This window comes from Chlamydotis macqueenii, chromosome 16, assembly GCF_036417535.1.
Source record: "Chlamydotis macqueenii isolate bChlMac1 chromosome 16, bChlMac1.mat, whole genome shotgun sequence".
In the NCBI taxonomy this organism is placed as follows: Eukaryota; Metazoa; Chordata; class Aves; order Otidiformes; family Otididae; genus Chlamydotis; species Chlamydotis macqueenii.
Window position 1 is genome coordinate 13064580 of NC_141571.1, and position 21024 is coordinate 13085603.

The 21024-nt window shown below is 38.7% G+C and overlaps 1 protein-coding gene across 6 annotated transcripts in view; it reads left to right on the forward strand.

The window, feature by feature from the left end:
* The window catches only part of OSBPL2 (oxysterol binding protein like 2), a 37554-nt gene that overhangs the window by 12061 nt on the left and 4469 nt on the right, over positions 1–21024 (forward strand). For all 6 annotated transcript variants that reach the window (XM_086760611.1, XM_086760616.1, XM_086760615.1 and 3 more), the window contains 12 exons: positions 1695–1859; positions 8200–8347; positions 8597–8672; positions 9320–9454; positions 10466–10563; positions 11272–11454; positions 14399–14506; positions 15832–15921; positions 16569–16692; positions 18697–18825; positions 19577–19700; positions 20376–20466. In XM_086760611.1, coding sequence (XP_086616737.1) covers positions 1823–1859; positions 8200–8347; positions 8597–8672; positions 9320–9454; positions 10466–10563; positions 11272–11454; positions 14399–14506; positions 15832–15921; positions 16569–16692; positions 18697–18825; positions 19577–19700; positions 20376–20466 — 1343 coding nt within the window. In that variant the 5' untranslated portion in view covers positions 1695–1822. The remainder of the gene's footprint in view (positions 1–1694; positions 1860–8199; positions 8348–8596; positions 8673–9319; positions 9455–10465; positions 10564–11271; positions 11455–14398; positions 14507–15831; positions 15922–16568; positions 16693–18696; positions 18826–19576; positions 19701–20375; positions 20467–21024) is intronic.

Sequence of the window (21024 nt, forward strand, 5' to 3'; positions counted from 1 at the left end):
TGAAGTGAAGCTGCTGCTCCTTTGCCTTTTGCAAGCAGAGCGCTTGCTGATAGCCTTGCACGGGAGCTCTTCAGACATACACCCATCTGACTCGTTAACGTTTCGATCCTTGCCTAGCCGAATTCAGCACTTTGACAAAAGTATGGCAGAAAAATGTTGCTGATGAGAAAGAAAGTTGAAGAAGGTTTAAAGGTCTGTGATGGGAGAACAGCACAGGAGAAAGGGAAGGAAATAATTATCCAGCTGAGAGCAATTCCAACCGCACTGTAGCAACAGTCAAGAGAAGCCGCTGCATAAAGCTATGTAGTTGTGGAGGTGAGGACTTGTAAATAAAAATTGCTACAGATCATGTGGAAGCTAGGATCCTCACCATGATGCAGAGATTGATATATAATCCTGTAGTGTCAAGCAAAATAGCGAGTTCCTAAGGGAAAAGTGTCAAATTAAGCTACCTGGCCTTGACAGACATAACACTTCAAGGCGAATGCTACATTCATTAACTTAGATGAGTTCCAAAATAGGCTGTTTGAGCTCGTCCTTATGAATGGAGAATTGGAAGGACTGTGTATGTGTGTGAGACATTCAAATAGCTTTTGCTCTGGGCAGTCAGGTAAAAAGAAATACAGGCAAAATCATGCCGTTTCAATTTTAATTTTTTTTTAATTTTTTTTCTTCAGAGAGGAAGAAAGAAGGAATGGGCTTCAAATGTGGCAAGCTCTTTTACTAGGAATAGAGTGTGCTTCTGGCTTTGTTTCTCTTAATTGGAATGGAATTGTGCAAGTTATAATTACTCTGGAAGAACTACTGTCACAAAAGCAGTGGGATCTTCAAGGATCATAAAAAATTGAGACTGACAGATTGAGGTTGTTCTGGAGGAGATATCGATAGCACTGCCGTGTTGTCATTTAGCATTGTGTACTTGGCTCGTCAGTGGTACCTGATGAACGTTTGTACGAGTGCAAACTAAGTCTTCTCATTATTCTCCTTTGACTAAAATTGGGTGAAGTAAAAATGTTTGTTACACCATTGCCAGCCATCTGGAAAAAATCTATTTTAGTCTATCCATAAGTAAAGCTGGAGTGCTTCAGAAATCTGTAAGTTATTTGGAATTTGCTTAGTTTTACTGAGAAGAAGTTTGTTGTTTCTTTACACTCTCTCTTGAGAGAAAAATCTCCAGTTGCCTCTTCAAGAGTTTATAGCAGTAGCCTGACAAAACTTCTCTGACAGTCACTAGATACTAGTACAAGTGAGGCCCAACATTTTTACACAACAGTGAGATTTTGGATACAAGGGTCTCTTTCTTGTTCCCAGTGTTCTTGGTTAAGGATGCAGTAAGACTTACCCTCTTGCTGAAGAGGAGAATTTTTGTTTTGCCAGCTCTCTTTTTCTTCCTTCAGTTCTCTGCTCCTTCCAGCTGGGATTTAACTTGCAGTAAATAAGGTATATTTGACAGTACTGGATATGCTGTATTTCTATGGAGAGAGCTGTGGCGTAGTACAACAGCTCTTCCTGTGGTAGGTAGAATTCATCTGCAGAATGACTTTGGTATCAAAGGCGGCTGTTTACTTATGAATGCAAGAATCCACCTTCTGCCGTGGGAAGAAATAAGAAAATTAGTGTTTGTTAGGTGTGCATGTTTGTGCGCACAAGAAATGTGGAAGCTGCTAATTCTGTTTCCCTGTCTTGCCAAACAGATCATCTAAAGCAGCTGGGTATTTGCAAAAGAAGACTTTGACAGCACACAGATATTTCACCTCTAAATCAAGTTCAAGGATGCGTTAGAGGAAGCTGGATTGGCTGTGCGGAGATTTCACACTGAAGGATGAATAGTGAAGAAGAGTTTTATGATGCCGTTACGGGTGAGTGATGGGCACAGTGCCAAAAAAAACCCCAACCAACTCCGCTATTAACTGCGTTGTGTGTGCGCTGAGGGTCTAGTAATATATTGCTGTTAAGAAATAAGTAACTGTTGGTAAAACTTGTCCTACCTTCTGAAAAGAAGAAAGGAAGAATTATAATTCAGGTTCTGACTTGGAATTGAGAGGTTTTTTTGTTAAAGCTTAATGCTGGCTATCCTTTTATCACTATAACAGTCCTTTAGTGGCAAAGCCTTGGTTTCATTTTCTGTAAAATGCAGCTAATTTAATAGCAGCTTGACAAGTAATGCTTTTAGCATCCTTTGAATGGTAAAATATCTCTTGTGGATTATTTTTCTTGTTACTTTATTTATTTTAATGGAAAACTTATCCTGAAGAATTGAAGTGGAAAATGTTTTTCTAGACAGAAGCAAATTACTGTAAAAGTATGCTTTCAAGACAGGGAGCCAAAAGTCTTTGCAATCCAGTGTTGTTTCTAGAAAAGCAAACATTAATCACTTCACACTTGAGCAGTGCATCAAATAGTACTTTTTTTTTAACTAATAAGGATGAATGGTTATTTCTAAGAGCCTTACATGGCTTTAGTGGTGAAATAAAATGCTTAAAGTGTTTTAATAAAAAAAAAAATCCTTTCAAAGATCTCAAACAATTTCAAAGTCTTCCACTTACATGTCTCTTCAGAAATCCTGTAATAGGTGAAATGAGAAATACTGGCAATGGTGAGTTTAGAGTGCTTCATGTAGAATCACGGGAATGAAAAGAGAATAATGGGAAGCTCGAAAGCTGAAGGAATGGAAGTAGCATGGTAGATACCAGTGGTAATGTAGACTTAGAGATGATCGGTTGGAAATTCATATGAAGAGCAAACAGAGGGGGCTGGGTGAAGTAGTGTGACTGACAGTGGGCTGTACAGGACTTGTCACAACTATGTCACAGAGAAGAGAAAGGAATTTGGATTGTATTCATGCTAACTAGGAGTCATAGGGGCTAGTACTCCAAATTAATCTGCAAAATCAAATTGTTGTATCGTAAAAATATTGAAAACACAATGGACTGTTCCTGTATGTCTTTAGAAATCTTTCAATTCTAAGAGCTCAAGACCACAGCTGTAAATTAACTAGATTATTTTTCTTTTTCCCCCCACTGAAAAAGGTGAACAGAAATGTGCCTCTAAGCATGAGGTCTGTGTCATGCAGGTTTGATGTTGGTTCATTCCTTTGTCTCTTGCTGCAGAAATAGTCTTCAGTGTTTGCGTCATCTCCATTTGAACACTCTGGTTTTGTCCTTTCTTCTTCTCTTTCCACTCTCCTCAGCCTCAAAAGGTTGATTCTCCCTGCAAGTGCTCAAGGTGATAATGACTTCTGAACTATTGTGCATGAGATGTTCTTGTACCTTGCAGTCTTGGCTGGCTCTGCTCAGAAGTGGGATGTTGTACATCAGTTCTGTGAGCACTCCTTGTCCTGTCCTAATCTTATTCTTCCACAGGGAGGAACGTGATGGCAGGAGATAATTTTCTAAGCAAAAGAAGATCCGGTGTCTTTATAGGCTCTCAGCACAGTCCTCTTCTGATGGAGGGTGTTCTGATAGAGGAAGTAAATGAGCTTGAACTTTTTTCCCTTCTACACATTGCCCTGGAGCATGCCCCACCAGTACTTGATTTAAGAGGAGTGCTAAGTTTGGAATAGTTTGTTTGAGATTCTTTCTCCCTCAGGACTGTCTTTAAAGACAGGTGCTCAATCTCTTTCTGCAGCTAGATGCTTTAGAAAATGCTGACAGTTTGATGGATTACTTGCACAAACCTAGTGAAGTCCAGACGTAAGTCTTTGTAGCTGTGTCTTGTCCATGTTATACATAAATGTGATTCTAAGAACAACTGTAAATAGATCTTTCTGCATTCATGTTCTCCAACTGCCGATGCCTGTAGCAATTCTTTGCTCTTATTAGCCCCATGGACTGTGTATCTTTCAGACATGGCTTTGCAGAATTTTTTAGGTTCTACTGGGTCCTGATCATGCCTATCTTTTAGTTTTTGGGTGGTCTGGATATGGTAGGTGTAGACTTAGTACTCCCAGGAGATCAAGTTCTGAGCCAAGGTGAGCTTTCAAGTTCCACAGTGAAAACTGCAGGATTTGAGGTTCCAAATTTTGATAAAATTAAATGCCCTTGGCAGACTCCTCAGTCTTTTCTTTCCAAGGATACTTTCCTTCCTTTAGGTCAGATCAGTAGATGGGTAGAAGCCACCTTTAGACATGTGCGTGTTCTGCTCGAAGTCTAGGATTGGGACATGACTACTAGGAACAAGCATGTTCTCCAGCTGCGTCTTAGCTCCATCTTGAGATGAAAACAACATGAACACTATTCCCTGCTCTTGCTCCCCTAGAGTCCTGGGCCTTGGTTTCCCCAGAGGGAGCTGCAATGTGTTCCCATCAGTTCACTGACTTTAGTAACTAGGTACTGTGGTTTGTGTCCTATACGTAGCAAATCGGGCTTAGTAGAGCACTTGAACTCCTAGGGAAGTTACGCTTTAGAATTCTGCAGCAGTCTCAGCAGCAGCCCAAGTAGTACGCTGCCTGCTTTAAGATATTATGAGTTCACGCCTTGAGGGAGACACAACTTTTCTGTAGTTATTAATTTATGGCATCCACTTTGAGAACATGAGTCTATCCTAAAGAGGCCTCTGTTTTTTTGCTGCGGTGAATTTCATCTATTTGGCTGAGAAGTTTCCTGGTTCTGATGCTGTCCCCATCATATCCCAAAGACATGCTCATGTGATGGAATTGCATGCTGCGTGGTTGGGAATCATCCTCCTGGCAGATGGTTTGACCCTGACTGGATGATGATTACACTTGTAAGTGTGCAGGATGGACTGTGTTACACAGGTGATGAATGGAGTGACTGGTAAAGAGTTTCCATGGAGAGAAGTTTCTTTGCATTCAGGGATTATTAGCATTGCTGATTAGTTGGATGCTTGACATCCTTATTTCATGAACGAGTACTCCCCTGGGGAATGTCACCTGTGATCTCAGTTAATTCTTGACAGCAAAGCATCTGCTTTTTTTTTTTTTTTTTTTTTTCCAAATACAGGAGATAGTCTTCTCTGAGACTGGATCAGGTAAAGCCTTTGATGAATTTCAGATTCTTTGAAACGTTATGTGAGACTGGGAGCATATAGCTTTGGTCACTTGCATTTAGCCTCTGTCACACTGGGTTTATTAATCTCACTGCAGACTTGTTAAAGACTGTGTGCCATCAGGTTCTACTCTGTCAGAACTGCATCCTTCGTTAATTGTGAGAGATATCTATCTGCCAAGGTGTTTTGTGAAAAGATTGCCACAGAACAGGGAAATGCTTGGCTAGCTACCAGGGTCATTTATTTTTAATCAACGTGAATAGTTTCATTTTGCTTTTTTTAATATTGACCTGCAGTTTCATGGAAATCCGTCCTGTGCCCATGAGGTTAATCCAGCCTGGCATATTTGTGAGGATGTTACCCTCCTGTTTCCTATTGCTTGGCTGTTGTTCACTGTAAACTATTGCTTTCACCTGGGGAGGAGGAAGTGAGGCATCTGCTGCCAAATTTGTCTTTTCGTAATATCTGGATCAAACGAAATCAGCGGATTCTGTGATAATGTTGAAGTATTGCAGGTCTTGTGAAAGGCCAGGCTGCCTCCTCCCAGAGCCGCATTGATAGGGGTAGGTGTTGTGAAGATGGACTTGTTCTGAGAAGTGGAGAATGGTAATTTCTGACAAACGAAAAATACCTCTTGCTTCATTTGCTGTCTACGCTTCCAGCCTGTTTATCCCTATTCCTTATTTCCTTTTTAGGTCTGAAGGTCCTCAGTACTCTGCTATTTTGATTCCTTTTCTGTCTTGAGTGACAAGGCTTAATTAGTGTGTAAGGAAGTTGCTGACTTTATGAAAGGGGCGGTCCTGTGTATTCATACGTGACTCACAGAAGAGAGTGCCTGTCTGCTCCCTCGTAGGTGGATCTGTAGCATAGTCTGAGTGGACTTGTTTCATTTGCAGCATGTGGAAGAAGGCGGCTAAGAAAACTAGAGTTACTGGCAAGTCACTTTTCGTTAAGCTCTTGAAATAGATTAATGTTGGCACCCAACTTATGTATCTGACTTGGAAAATTTAAGACTTTTAAAAAGCTTTTGTTTCACCCTTAACACACGTAAGTTGGGACTTTTGACTAAGCTAATTTTTGACATTTTATTTCTGTGTGTGGTCCCCTGTCCCACTTTTAAATTTCCATTTTTATCCTCACTCCAGGTGGCTTTTCACTATAAAAACTGTGCTGTAAGTAAAACTTAGTCAGTTTTGCAAGTTCAAGGCTTTAATGGCAGCTGGAGAAAGGCTCTTTTTCGGAACTTAGAAAAACTACCACAAATCATTTCAGGAAACTTTTTATTTCAGATCAGTACTTCCTCTGTGAAGAACATTCTCTTCACAGAGCTATAATACTTCAAACTTCATTGAGAAAGAGCTTTTAAAACTTTCTCAATGGGCTTGTAGTAGACAAGCCAGCTGATGCTTAAGGTTGAAAGTATAGTTGAAAGCCTAGCTGCGTACCCCAGTGAGGATTTTTTGGTTGGTTTTGTTATGTTTTTTAAAGTAATTAGGTGGAGGTGCACTCTAACAAAGCAGACTTTACACTTCTGATATATCTTATTTTTCTGGAGCAGGGTTTTAATTTTTCTTGTTTGTATGCAAGACACCTGTTTGAATTGGCATTTATTTACTTACCAATGACATATTGTTGTCCATAAATAATCTATGTACCTGAATCTAAATTGCCATTGCGCTGTACAGGAGCAGGACAAAACAGTTCTGAATCATGGAGAAACAGAAGGACTAGTGTGGATGAAAACAATGAACATTTGATAGGATTTGCAAGGTCTCGGGTACAGTGTAAAGACTATAATTCCAGTAACGTTTTTCGTAACTATTCCCCTGTAAGCCAGTTGACTATTCCTGTTATGAAGTTTTACTTTCACGTTTAGGTGTGCTTACCTCATTGAAGCGTCCGTTAAATGTGATGCTGTTCGTTGTGCTGCGTGTGCTTGGTCAGCTATCTGAGCGAGAGCACGTGTACCTGAAAACTCATCTGTTTTTTCCAATTTCATCAGTCAAAATAATAAGTTATTTTGCTATGCCCTACAACACTTGCCTTTTCCATGTTCTTGTACTGTAACAGGTTTCAAAAAAAGCTAATATGTAGCTGGAAATGCCACGTTGAAATTATCAATATTTCGTTGTGGGTTGACTGAAGATAGGCATGTGTGGTTTGTTTTTTTAAGACAGGTGTTTCAGGGTTGTCTTCATTTTAATGACCTGCATATATTTACGACTATTGCACTTTCCGGTTAAGTGCTAACGTTGCTAAGGCGTGGTTATTGCCGTATAATTACATGCTTGTGACATCAAAATGTAGGAGATATTTTAATACATGACATCACCCATTACACCTGCTGTTCGCCAGACGAGATCGTATCGGTGGTACTTCCGTGTGCAGTTTTGAATGTTATTGTCACGGTCTTGATCCCTGAAAAAATGCAGCTTTTTGTGTCTGCCTGTGTGCCTTGCATGGATTGCTCTGATAAAATAAAGCACCCTTTCGCAGTTGTTAACAAAAAGCAAAGTTGAAGTGCTACGTATGATAGATACACTCTGTTTTCAAAAAGTTAATGACAGAGGTCATGCTTTGGGTTGTTCGTAGAGCTCAGGGAATGATTCATCTTGGTGTCCGCAGGTTCTGGCTGTAACCGCTGGGGAGGTGTCACGTGGTTTGCACACAGGGATGCCAAGTTAGATATCCTACATCTCTGCACTCTGGTAGTCTGGATGTTTGCCACTGGATTGTGAAATGGCCCTTTTCTCTTTTTTTTTTTTTTTTTTTTTTTTTTTTTTTTCTTTTCTTCCTTGTCTGTTAGCAGTATACGTAGGCTAAGTTAATTTTTCTTTTAAGGTCTTTGAGGAAAACTACGTAACTGAACAAAATTACTGTAATCACACTGCAGCTCTGAAGAAGAGACATTAAAACTAATCTGATTAGGAGCTACTGAAGAACTTCTAAGATTCTAAATTGGTTTTATATTCAGCAGCATGAAAAATTAGTTGAGAATGCTTGATTCTAATGCAGTACTTAGCTCTGAATACTCTTGGAAATTATGCCACTTAATAAAGGGTTTTCACTCTGATATCCTTTAAAATAACCTGGTATGAGTGTACTTATGCTGTGAGAGTTACAAAATGTGAGTAGCGCTCCGTGGCATAGTAAGGTTCCTAAGCAAACTGTTGCCTTATGGTTTTTATATAGGCTTTGATTCTGACAATTCTTCGGGAGACTTTTCAGAAGCAAATCATAAAGTTCCAGAAATGCTTGATCTAGATCCACACCAAAGCAATAGGACTGGAAAGCATAATGGGGAGACAGAGATCCAAGAAAATGGAATTAAGAGACACAGGTAAACACATAGTACTACGCAGTAAATGAGCAGTGAGTACGTGCTGGCTTATCATCTTTTGGGGCATTACTGTTCTCACTGGAAGAGGTTAATTCTCTGGAACTGAAAAGACATTTCACTTGCCTGCTTCCTGTGTCGACTCTAGGTTAATGCTTTGCTTGCTTTATAAATTACTTCAGTGCCTGCAAATGAAAAGGTCGTGTTGTTTAAGGGGTTAATAATGACCGGTGTTTTTTTTTCCAATTACAGGACATCATTACCTGCCCCAATGTTTTCTAGAAGTGATTTTAGTGTGTGGAGCATTTTAAAAAAATGCATTGGACTGGTAAGTTAGCTTGGATGAAATATGCTGATGTGAGATCTCCTGACTTCAACTGGTTCATTTTATTGCTTAAGCCTTAAGAAACAGAATAATACCTGGTGCATTTTGCATTTTTTTTCTGTAGAGAATATAATCTTAAACTGCAGCACTCTAAATCTCAATATTCATTTAGAAATGCTACTATTTCCTCACTTACTTTAGCTGTTGGAGCATGTGGATTGGCATTTCTGATGCTGTCCTCTAAGAGTTAGACTAAAGCCATTAAAAAGATAGTAAAAATTGTTTGATGCATGGTACTTAAATATCAGTAATGGGCTGCTTGGCACATTATTGCTGCTATCTGTGGAAATTTTAACCTTTTCTGTTTTACGTAGACCAGAGAACAGAAGGTGACATTTTTTTCTTGAATTTACTAGACTAGCTGGATGAATTTGTGAAGCTGTTTGTTTTTTCAGATTGCTAGTAGGGTTCTGCAGTGCCTCTAGCCCCATTCAGCTGTAGCACTTAGAGGTCTACTAGAGGCTTGCCAAATGTCTTTTGAAGAATGTTATGAATAAACTAACCCACAACTTATTCTCAAAATTCTTGCTGTTGTCAGTTGTTAACTTAGTGTTGTGTCTAAGAAATTAACTTCTCCTTTTGTTACCTAGGAGCTGTCTAAGATTACGATGCCTATTGTCTTCAACGAGCCATTGAGTTTCCTTCAACGGATAACAGAATATATGGAACATATATACCTCATTAATAAGGCTTGTAGTCATGCAGACCCCCTGGAAAGAATGCAGGTACATAACAGCTACCACCTTCTGGTAGAACTCTTCATAAGAATGCCCATATTTGCCTATGTAGACAAGTTTCTTGTTTCATAGTGGCTGTACCAGGTATCTGTGGCACTTTCACACTTGGTGCTGTGCACAGAGTTTGAGCCAAAAGTTTAGTGCAGCGGAGTACCACAACTGCCAATGCCCAAGGACCTCAACCCTTTTCAGGACTGCTTTAACCGTGACTGTTTTCGTGGTTTTATGTGTTGTGAAGATGAGACCTTGGCTTTAAGTCACCCTAAACTGATTTGTTGAGTTTCTCCATGATTTTTAAGTTACTGGTTGAAAAACTGTTGTGACAGACAAGCTTTATCGCTCTTTACTCTAAATCTGGTTGTTGTTTGGAGTAGAATATAGTACCTGGCTGGTCTCACAAAAAGGAACTAAATATGGTGAAACCAGGCCTGTGTCCATTAGGTTATGCTGGTATTGCTCATAGCTCTTTTTTTACTTAAGTGAAACTGGAATGTATATCTTGTGTGTTTGTATATTATGTGTTTGTATAGTACATACCCCTGCTTATCAGCTGGCAGGTCCTTTTAAGTGTCCTTTGTACCTGCTGGTATAATTCAAGGAATCTCTTCTGTGTCAGAAGTAATGCTTGCCTGACAAGAGAAAAAGCAAGACTGTTCCCAGTGAGCTGAGCGTGGAGGACAGTCAAAACAGGAGAAAAGTAGATTTAAAAAAAACAGGCTGTCCTCTTGGAGGTAGGTGGAAGAGCCATGGAGCAGAGTGTAACCTGACAAAATTTACTGCAGAAAATAATTCCTTTTGGAAAAGAGATTCTTATTAACTCCTTATATTTCCTCACTTCTATATCACTTATCCTATGGCTTACAAATGTTTTGGCCTTAAGCAATATATAGCACTTTCTTTTTGGAAGAATAATGAAATATTGTAATGTGCAGCAAATATATTCAACCTAGAGTTTTAATGTACTGTTCTTATAACAATATGTTCTTAATTTACTTACAGGCTGTAGCTGCCTTTGCAGTTTCTGCTGTAGCTTCTCAGTGGGAGAGAACTGGCAAGCCGTTTAACCCGCTGTTAGGAGAAACCTATGAATTAACCAGGTAATAATTACTTCAAATTGGCAGCGGGGGCTATTTGTGTACTTGAGTTAGCAGACTCTCATACTAGCTTGGTTGTTTATTCAGTGAAATAAATACAAATCTACTAAAACATATTTCAGAGTATTAGCCAAAATTCTTTTCCCCAAACTATTTCAAAATTTTTGAGAAGCTGTTATAAAGCTAATAATTTTATTTCTAAGTTTTGGCAGAGTATTCTTTGAATTATTCAGAGAAAAAATGGTCTATGTTCTTCCCCTAAAGACATTTCCTAACCAAAGACTATTAATTAATTTAAATAGTGGTTCACTGATCATGTCAGATAGAGTAGTCTGAAGGACTTCCAGCTTGCTGAAGTAACTGGGTGATATGTATGCGGTGGAGAAAAGAATTTTCAGTCAGACCTTCTAATGCTGCCCAAAGAGTTGCAGTATTTTCAAAAGTTATTTCAGTGAAACTTCTTCAAATGTGTTTCTGGTAGAAAGTCATTTAGGTGTTTGGATGTGGGTTTCTGGGTATGAAGGGAAGGTGTTCAGAGTGCAATTTCTTTCATTCCATTAATTGTAAATGTGTCATGGGACTAGAAAGTGAGAAGTCTTGCCCTCAGTTTAATCTAAAAAATCCTTATAACTTTTTTGAAGTATCAAGTAACTCTTGTAACATTTTTTAAAAAAAAGTTTATTGTTTAATGCTCTTTTTTGTTGTTGCTAGGGAGGATTTAGGATTTAGATTTATATCTGAGCAAGTCAGCCACCACCCGCCTATTAGTGCATTTTATTCTGAAGGCCTCAATAACGACTTTATTTTTCATGGATCAATCTATCCCAAACTAAAATTCTGGGGAAAGAGTATAGAAGCGGAGCCTCGGGGAACAATTACTTTGGAGCTTCTGAAGTGAGTATGAGAAGTAAATGCCTTTTTTATGTTATCAACTTAACATTTACTTGAATAAAAAGATAGGTGGTAATCATTCTATTGGCTTTTCATAGGTGATTATCTAAAAATCTCTGGCTGAAGAGGTTGTAAGAGTTTATTTACAAGTTAATTTTCACTGCTTAATTTCAGGGCTGGTTTTTTTTTTGGGTTTTTTTTTTTTTGGGTTTTTTTTGTTTTTTTTTTTGTTTTTTAAATTATGCCATACTTGCATATCTGTAGTGATTTCACCCGGTTTTTCCACTACGAAAATCAGCATTTCTTAAAAACTACTGAATGCTACTGAAAGCTAGTTCTGTGAAGGCATGTAAAATTTAAATAGAGAGATAAAATTCTATTACTGGGCTATTGAAACTCCTCTTGCTTTTAAATATTGTTGTTAGTTTTGGCTGTTTGTGTGCATGTGTTTGTGTGGAATGAACTGCATCTTCAGAAGAGCTGTTCTGTGTGACAAGGGAACATGAGGGACTTGTCAGGATTGTCCTGTCACCTGTTTAACACTTCCTGTGTACAATCTCCTTCCTATTACAATCAAGAATGCCTCTCCAGATTACTCCCAGGCTTGTCTCTAATTGTGTATATCTCTATACATTACGTGACTTCCCGTAAGTTGGTTTGTGCCCTGGTGGCACAAGGACTCTTGAGCCTTCCCAGGTAGGACACAAGGATGCACTAGATAATAGTTGCAGAAAAAGCCTTTTGCAATTGAACACTTAAAGGTGCTTTTAGAAAAGCTTTCCTCAGACCTAACTTTGAGATTGTTTTGAAATATCTGCTTATGAAACTTCTAGACATTTGGTTTCAATAAACAGTCAACTTGCCTGCCATATCAAGCGTTGACTTTTCCTGTAGTTACTTTTGGAAGTATAGTTTATTTGTCGAGCTGTCAGCATCTAACCTTCCAAAGCTTATAAAAGTATGAACTGGTTTTGGATATAAATGGTGATGGAAATAGAGGAAATTTCTTCTACATGTAGAAAGCACTATGAATGTTAGTGTAGAAGGCAGACTTGAGAAAAATAAAGTTTGATGTTGGAGAGAGAGCGACTGTTTAGAAGAATATTAAAATTCTTGTTCTGCCTAACCAAATTACAGGGCACAGATTTAAACTGGAGTATAAATGATAAAATAATTGGTTTTCAATAATCGCTTCAAGTTAGCAGCAGAAGTTGAAATCAAATTTTGAGCCTCTCGGTGTTGTGATTCGTACCATTCTGTTGGTTTGAGTAGTCTGAGTGGACAAGTAACTGTTTGGGAAGCAAAATTGCAAGTTGATGTTAAGTGCTGCGTTTATGTTAACTATGACTGTGTTTTCAAAACATGCATCAGAAAACACACTTCTTCCTCGCTTTTCCAGCACAAAGAAGTGTTTCAGTTTCTCCACACTGGCCATGAGTGTCTTGTGTTTTGTTTTATGCTATACAGCTTTTGGTGTCAAGTAGTTCGTGAATAAAAATGTGTGCTAAGGCTGGTAGGATGAATTTGGGGGGCGGTTGGTATTTTTTTTCCCCGCTTGAAGAGTAGTCATTGTTCTAAAGTATGCTTGGAGACAACTTGCCGTGGAAAATAGTCAGACTTCAATCAGGTTTTTTCTCTGTACTGGAAAATGACAGACCAGTTGGAAACATTAAATAGGAGTGTTCTCTCCATACTTAACTGGAAGTAAAGTACAAGGCATTTCTTACAAAGAGGACGCTGCTTGTTTCTGTATTTTTTTATATTAAAACAGAGTTTGCAAGGTTTCCTCAGATGGATTGATTGCCAAGCAGGTAACTTCAGCATTTCTTCTAACAGGACGGAAAGATAAGTGAGAACAGATGGCTTTGACACTGCTGAGCCTGGTGATAATAGGAATCTGATTGTTTAACATTTTGACCACTTTCAGAATAATGTCTTTTAAGGATTTAGAATCCCTTTAAAGCTTTTCACAAAATATTAAAACTAAAATGTAACTAAGTAGAAGATTATTCAATTCTAGGACTTTTCCTTCTTCATAAGTCTTTAGGAAAATAATGGAATTGAGTAATAAATTGGATTATAAAACGTCACATTTACAAAGCTTGAATCTAGTGCTATCGTGTCCCGCTGGCGTTAAATGCCCAACCAAAAATCCCTCAAAACCGCACACAGCCAAAACTCCCTTCGGTGACACTGGAGCAGGCCTCGTCTACTGACGTAGGAACTTGGGGCATATTTGTTCAAACCACTCATGCAGTTTGCTGACTCGTGTCACGCTCTTCAGGTTCAAAAGTCTTTACCGCTTAGTGTTTGTAAAATGAAAAATTGTTCAAGTGGGTTGGTCTGAGCAGCCCTCAAGGAGGAGTGTCCTCATATCAGACCTGTTTCAGAACTGGTACTGACTAAGCTCTCTGCTAGAAGATTCAAATATTTATGTTCAGTGCTTTTTTTTATCACAAAAAGGTACTTTCTAGATTATGATGGATATTTACAAGAGGAGCTTTAGGAAGAAGTTTGCAGTGCTGCTGCAGTAGTTGCATAGAAGACACTATTAGATGTTAGTTTGTCAGCCTGGTTCTCCTGTGAGTGTTATGTTTTATCACGTACAGCTTTAAAAGTGCAAATGAAAAAGATGGATTCCTGGACTGCTGTTTATGTTGGGCTGGAATTTGTAATCAAAAGCACAGCAACTGTAAAACTTACTCTTTCAGCTGTGTGAGGAGGAAGAAAAATAAAAGGGATATCACTTTATTAATTGCACTAATGTTCAGGCACAACACATTGTTGGCCTATGAAGAAAAGTCTGTTTCTTTTCTGTTTTGAAGTTAACTGCTGGCTGTTCATAGGAGTGCTAAATATTTTGCCCTGCCATGAACAGAATTCGAAACAGGCTTACATTCCATCTTAAACACAAGAAAATTTTTTGTTTCTCTGTTTTTCTTTACAGACATAATGAAGCTTACACATGGACAAATCCAACCTGTTGTGTACATAATGTAATTATTGGTAAACTGTGGTTAGAACAATACGGAACGGTAGAAATTGTAAATCACAGGTAATGCCAGTCATGAAACTGAGTGGTGGCTTGTGGGACTGCTGCATCGTCACTGTTGTTGCCAAGCAGATAGTTTTGATTTTTGTCAGATACACAGGAAGCTTTGGTTTTTAGGTCTGAAATCTTGTGGCTTTTTTTTTTTTCCTCCTCTGACAAGTGCAAACTATTTGTTGGGCTGGGCTTAGTATCATAATAATATCACTGAAAAGGCACAAGGCTAGATGGCTTAGGGGATTCAAAGATTTCATATTTGTGAGGTACCCGTTCAAATTTAGCCCTGTTGGCAGAGAACAGAAATTAATAACTCGAGAACAATTAAATGGAATAGTTGTTGGAGGCTTGCAGTGGACCTCCATCATGTTGATTGTGATTTGGCACTCTTCAGTTTTGAAAATAGAGAGAGAATGTCTTAAATTAAGAGTAGAGCACAGAAAAACAACTGCAGAGCAGGATAGTGTGAACTTAGAGCATGTTGATTGCTCTGCCAACTGCCTATATAAAAACTTTTTACCTTATGTAAAATAAATTGCTTCCTGTAATGGTGAGGGAGATAATTTTGTGAAAGCTGTATTACTTCTGCCCATGTTTTTCTGCCAATAAATAGGAGCTTTAATCCATCAGGGCTGCTGCTTTGATACTTCTCATAGCATCAAATCTACAATCCTGTATCCTCTATTTGCACAGGAGGCCCAGGATGGTCTCTCTGTGCTTTGTGCTTGACGTAGGAACTTGGCCTGAAACCTCGCTGGGAGAGATTATTTACATATGTGTACATCTCGGTGCGAGGAAGATGCTGAAATATAATGCTGCTTTATGTTTGTAAAACACTTAGTTCAGAATTTTTGATATGCAGTTTAGAGAACTTTTGAATTCACTTAACTAGATTTTCTTTTGTAGGACATCGGTAAAAGTTATTTCTCATAACAATTAGCTGTAAATAGATATTGATCTGGAATGCAGTGTGTTCATGGTTAAGCAACATGCAACACTGCATTCTGTTTTATTCCTAGCACTTTTGATAAATTTTAGATATACATGACCCTCAGAAGTATGGTCATGTTTTCAGTTGGCTTTCACAGGCTGATGTCTTCATGTACACATTGTTTTGGGGTTTTTTTTTGTCCTTTTTGTGGAATTTTTAAATTTGTGTGCCTTTTTTAATGTCCTGGTCAGACGATAAGCTGTGGTTAAAGAATAATAAATATATCAATAACTACCCCCAGCTAACTGTAACTATATTGAAAAAGCTAAATAAGGTAAAAAAGTAAACTTACTAATGTGTTTAGGGGCTTACTTCTTTAAGCATATACTTATTTCCTCTACAGTACTGGAGATAAATGTGTCCTTAATTTTAAACCATGTGGGCTGTTTGGGAAAGAGCTTCACAGAGTAGAAGGATACATTCAGGACAAAAAGTAAGTGATAAAACCCTCTTGGTCTCTCTGCTTCTGAGCACTGTGGCATTTCTTTTGCTGGCATAGTGACCACAACTGATGGGACTGCAACGTTGCTAGCAATGCAGATTGTAACCCATTTCTGTTCTCTGTGTCAGTATTAAACCCCTTGATTCTAGGAGGATCATTTTGAGCATTGTTAGAAAAATTCTCCAGTCCAGTCTTTGGAAATAAAGGTATCCAGGCAAAATGCAGGGTAGTCGCAACTGATTTCACTGTTGTACAGTCACAATTCCAGTCTTCAGTTTAAAATAATAAGCATATGGTTATTAGGAAAAATGTTAATCAAACACAAACCTGTTTTGTAACTCTGAGTCTCTGTACTGTAAACTGCTGGCTTTATTGCACCCACGCTCGTTTTAACAGTGGCAAAGGCATGTGACTGAGTCATGAGGATGTGTTCTGTTGGCCTGAATGCCAGTAAGACTGGAATAAGCTGGAATCATTTCTTTGAATTATCAAATCTCTAGCTTCTAAGAAATCTGCAAAGAAACATAAAATAGAGCCAAGCAGGAAACTGGGTGTTTAGTATAGATCAGAATCTGCATGACTTGGCTTAGAAGGCTTTATAAGAAGCAAAAGCTGAGTCTCCTTTGCTTTCTCTGCAGCAGAAAGAAGCTGTGCGTGATCTATGGCAAGTGGACAGAATGCTTGTGGTGCACTGATCCCACTACGTATGAGACGTACAAAAAGAATGAAAAGAGAGGTGGTGAGCAGAAGAAATTGAAGCCGGTAAGGTTAAGGATTTTTTAGGGAGAAAAGATACTGAAAAATATAAGAAGTGAAAGGAAAACGTCGTCTTTACAGAAATGGTCAGGTGGTGGTGAATGGAGGTTAAAACAGTCTGTCTTTTGGTAGGGGTCGGATGTGGGCAGTGTTAGTCCCACGAGAAGGCATTGCACTTTGAACTTGCGTAGAATTTAGCGTGAGCTGCCGGTACTGAAGAGAGCTCGTAGAAATGGTGTTTGCTAGAGATCTGTCAAAGAGAAGTTATCAAATATGAACCCCCAAGCTGGTGCTGTCCAGTCCTTGAAAGAGGAAAGTAGTGGCTCTGCTGCCAACTCCAGGTGTAAAATTTTGGGCTTTAAAAAAAACAAAACAAAACAAACCCCCCAAAACAACAAACAAACAAACACCCCCCAAAAACCCAAAACCCAAATGTTTAAGTCAGTTATACCTTTTAGAATTTATGATGTAGACAGTCTTGACAACAAAGGGGTCTGGAAACGTGCCGTTTTTTCATCACATGTAAGCACTGTCAGAAGTTACCGCCAAAGCCTCAGTGTTATACGGAAAATGCAAGATGTTGTATGGTGCAGCAGAAGACTGTTGGGTTTCCTGATATCAACAGGGACTAGCAGACCTGGTTGCTCATTGAAATGATAACTTAAACACAAGCTAATAACTTTTAACATTAAGAAGCTCAAACTTTTATTTAAAAGTATTCGCATCACAAGAACCTAGAGCAACAACTGGCCTTGCTTTTGGCTCTGCATTCTGTCATGGTACAGGCTTATATTTTGACGTTTTTTTTTTTTTTCTTCTCTTTTTAAACATAATAAAGTTCTGTTCATCTTATGAACATCAACTTTCTTTCCTTCCTTTCTGTTGAATCTATATTTAGATGGTGAACTGTCTAATATTAAACCAGATCTTGACATGGAAAGTAGCCTAAAAGAGTCTTTTAAAATAATGAAAACTCAAACCAAATGATTGAGATTACTCTTAACCATGTGGTGCTGTTTCCTAGCATATAAAACAGGCCCTGTTTAACTTAATAGGGTATTTTTGAATAAAATAAATGAGCTATGTCAGAGGGGGCAGAAAGAAAATAGAAGGGGGAGTGGGAGCGAGGGGAGAGAGGAAAACTGTGATACTCTCACTCTAGAATGTTATTGCCTCAAACTTCCTTTCTGGTGGTTGTGGTTTTAAATGATTTCTCATGGTGAAATCCTCTGAAATTCCACAATGTAGCTGTCTCTGTCCTACAACAGTCAGATTCTCTCGCATTCTGAGAGCAGCCTCTTGAAGAATACTGCAGTTGATTTTACATATGTGTAATAGCAGTGCATCTGGTAAGACAGGAACTTGGAAGGAAAGACACTGTATTTATAAAGTTAAGTACACAGTCTTCATAGTGAGAAAATTGGGAGTGATAATAGTCACTAGAATCTCGATCATAGGAAATCAGACTGAAACAAGGGCATATCTGTTTTTTTAATTGCACGTGCAAATCTTTTGCAAATGATGAAGCAATATCCAGAAGCAGGCATGCCCTGTTTATCTTTCTTAGGCCATTAAGGGAACTAGTTTAAATTGCAGTTTTAGCTCATTTAAACCTGAAGAAGTAATAGTCATGTTAGGTTAAATAAAGCTGTGGCATGTGATAGAAGGGAAGCTAGAGAAAAGACTTCTGAAATAGATCAACTTACTATTGTTAATTTTTTAAAGCACATTCAAGTTGTACATAGGTGGTGGGAGGCTATTCAGATATATCAGGAGCAAGACGTTATGATAAAAATGATAAACAATCATTTTTATCATAATGTTTTGCTCCTGATATATCTGAATTAGATATACAGAGTGAGGAAAAGCAAACATGAGGGGTGAGGCAGAAGTACAGGAGAGTGTTTAATATCTCAAATTTGAGCAGATTCTTCAACAGTCACTGTAGAACTCTAGATGAAACTGTCTAATTTCCCTTTGCTCCCCTGCCAAATGTTACCTCTGTTTCAGAGTGAAGATGTAATTAAATCCGAAAATGATGAGGCTGATGATATGCCAGAGGTTCAAGAAACGGTGCAGTTCATACCAGGCAGTAAATTGCTTTGGAGAATAAATTGTAGGCCACCAAACTCATCACAGGTAACTGTTTCAATCAGTTTGTGTATTGCTATTGCTAGTGACTTATCCAATGGAACATGAGTCATGTTCAAGTGAAACCTTGTTGGGGTGTCTGTCCTTAGCATGCATATTGACAAGCTCTGGCAGTTCTTGCTGCAGCAGTAAAATTACAGTACAGCAAGCTTCTGCGTCGTTCCTGTGCTGAGAGCATCACTGCTGTGTCAAAGTTGGTAGGAAGGATGCATGCTTCGACTGCAGCTGCTTCAGCGCGAATCTGGTGCCTTAGGTGAACCTGTATGTGAGATCTCTACACTTGGAGGGGCTAAAGTGTGGATCCACATTCCCTTCTGCTGACCCTGCTGTTGGAAGACAGGCTTCCAAAAAGAATGCAGTAACTAGGCAGCTGGATATTAACCTCAATAGTTTCAAGAAGGCTTTTTGGTCTTCTAGGTGTGGAGGTTTTTTATTTTTGGTTTTTCATAAATATGATGATAAATGTCAGATATAGAGGAAAAATCTATTGATTTCTCTGAAGCAAAGACTGCTTAAAAAATGAAAGCTGTGATTTCCATCCCCTTCTACCCTTCCTTGTCCTTCCCCTCCAACAAAAAAAACAGTTTTGTATGAACCTAACCTTGCTTTCAGGGTAGCCCGTAGGAGAAGATTTGACATGGTAATTTTTCTTGGAAATTGTATTGTATCCTTTCAGTATAGGGTACCCAGTGCCACTTTGCCAAAATAACTTGTATGTTATCTTTAATTTGCTTTTAAGATGTACAATTTCACCAGTTTTGCTGTGAGTCTCAATGAGCTAGAAAAGGGCATGGAAGCAATATTAGCTCCCACTGACTGTCGACTACGTCCAGATATCAGAAATATGGAAAATGGAAACATGGGTATGTGTTTACTGGAGGAAATATTTTCACATTAGTAAGTTTTGAGGATGACTGAAGGGAGGGTGGTTGATACAGGAATACCATCTTCAGTTTCTCATTCCCAGAGCAGCTGTAACTCTTTGTCATCCAGTGTCAATGAACATGCTGTGAACTGTGTATGATGTCTGTTTTCTCTCAGAAAAGTCTGGGAGAGCAGATGTGTCCAAGGGGATCCCAAGACTGCTGTCCTATGTTACAGTGTATTTGCATGTTTGTTAGCTTGGGGGGAACTGGCAGACGTGCTCGCTTGCTCTGGACTTTGAAAGACGTGTGGTGAACAGACATGCTCTATTGCTCTGGTGTTTGTCAGAAAAAACACATGGCCAAATAGTGAAAAAATCACACTCTCTCTTATGCCTCATCTCTAAGTTCTTTCCTGCTGTCTCAGTTCTGTGTTTCTGATAGATAAAACACCAAAATTTCTGTTTTGACTCTGTGTAGTAGCCGCTCTTCTGAAATGACAGTTTTAGTTTTTTTTGTTGCATGAGATTTTCATTGTTCAGTGAGATTGTGTACAGTAAATGCTTTCTCTCGCTTAAATGAACTATATTTCATTTCTCTGCAGTCTTTTCTGTGGGTTTTTTGCATTTGTTGCTATTTTGCTAATTAACCAATTTCTCTTGCAATGTTTGTTAGATGTGGCTAGCAAAGAAAAAGAGAGACTAGAAGAGAAACAAAGAGCTGCTCGCAAGGAGCGTGCAAAAGATGAAGTGGAGTGGCACACACGGTAAGGGGGACAGAAGCTGGGCATTTGTTTAATGCTCGGAATGGTTTGGTAGACTGCTTGAAATGTGTGCTTTTTATTCAAGACAGTGTGTATTTGATTTCCTGCATGACAGCACAATTTCTAGTGTCACATAAAGCATTTGCTGGGTCAACAATTAAATAATGTAGCTGAAAGCCAAAATTGCTGATAACTTTGTCCTGGAGAAATTATCTAATACTAAATGCTGAAACCTGTCATAATTAACTACTGTGGTAATGTTGGATTTGTTTTGTTTTGTTTTTTAAAACCTTATTTTTGTTAGGATAAATAGAATGTTAAGTCTCATCTCTCCATTAACCAATTCCTGGCCAGCTTTTGGCAGTTTAGTAAGACATTGTGGCCCTCTAGGGACTTTTGTTCTCACACTCTTAGGACGACTTGGCTTGGAAACTTCAGAAACTGTTTTTTTCCCTTGCGTATTCAAGTGACTTCTCAGTCACAGAATGCATCGCGAAGTAATGTGTGATTTGGCTCCTGCTCCCACTGGTTGCTTTTCACAGATGACAATGCTGTGCAGTC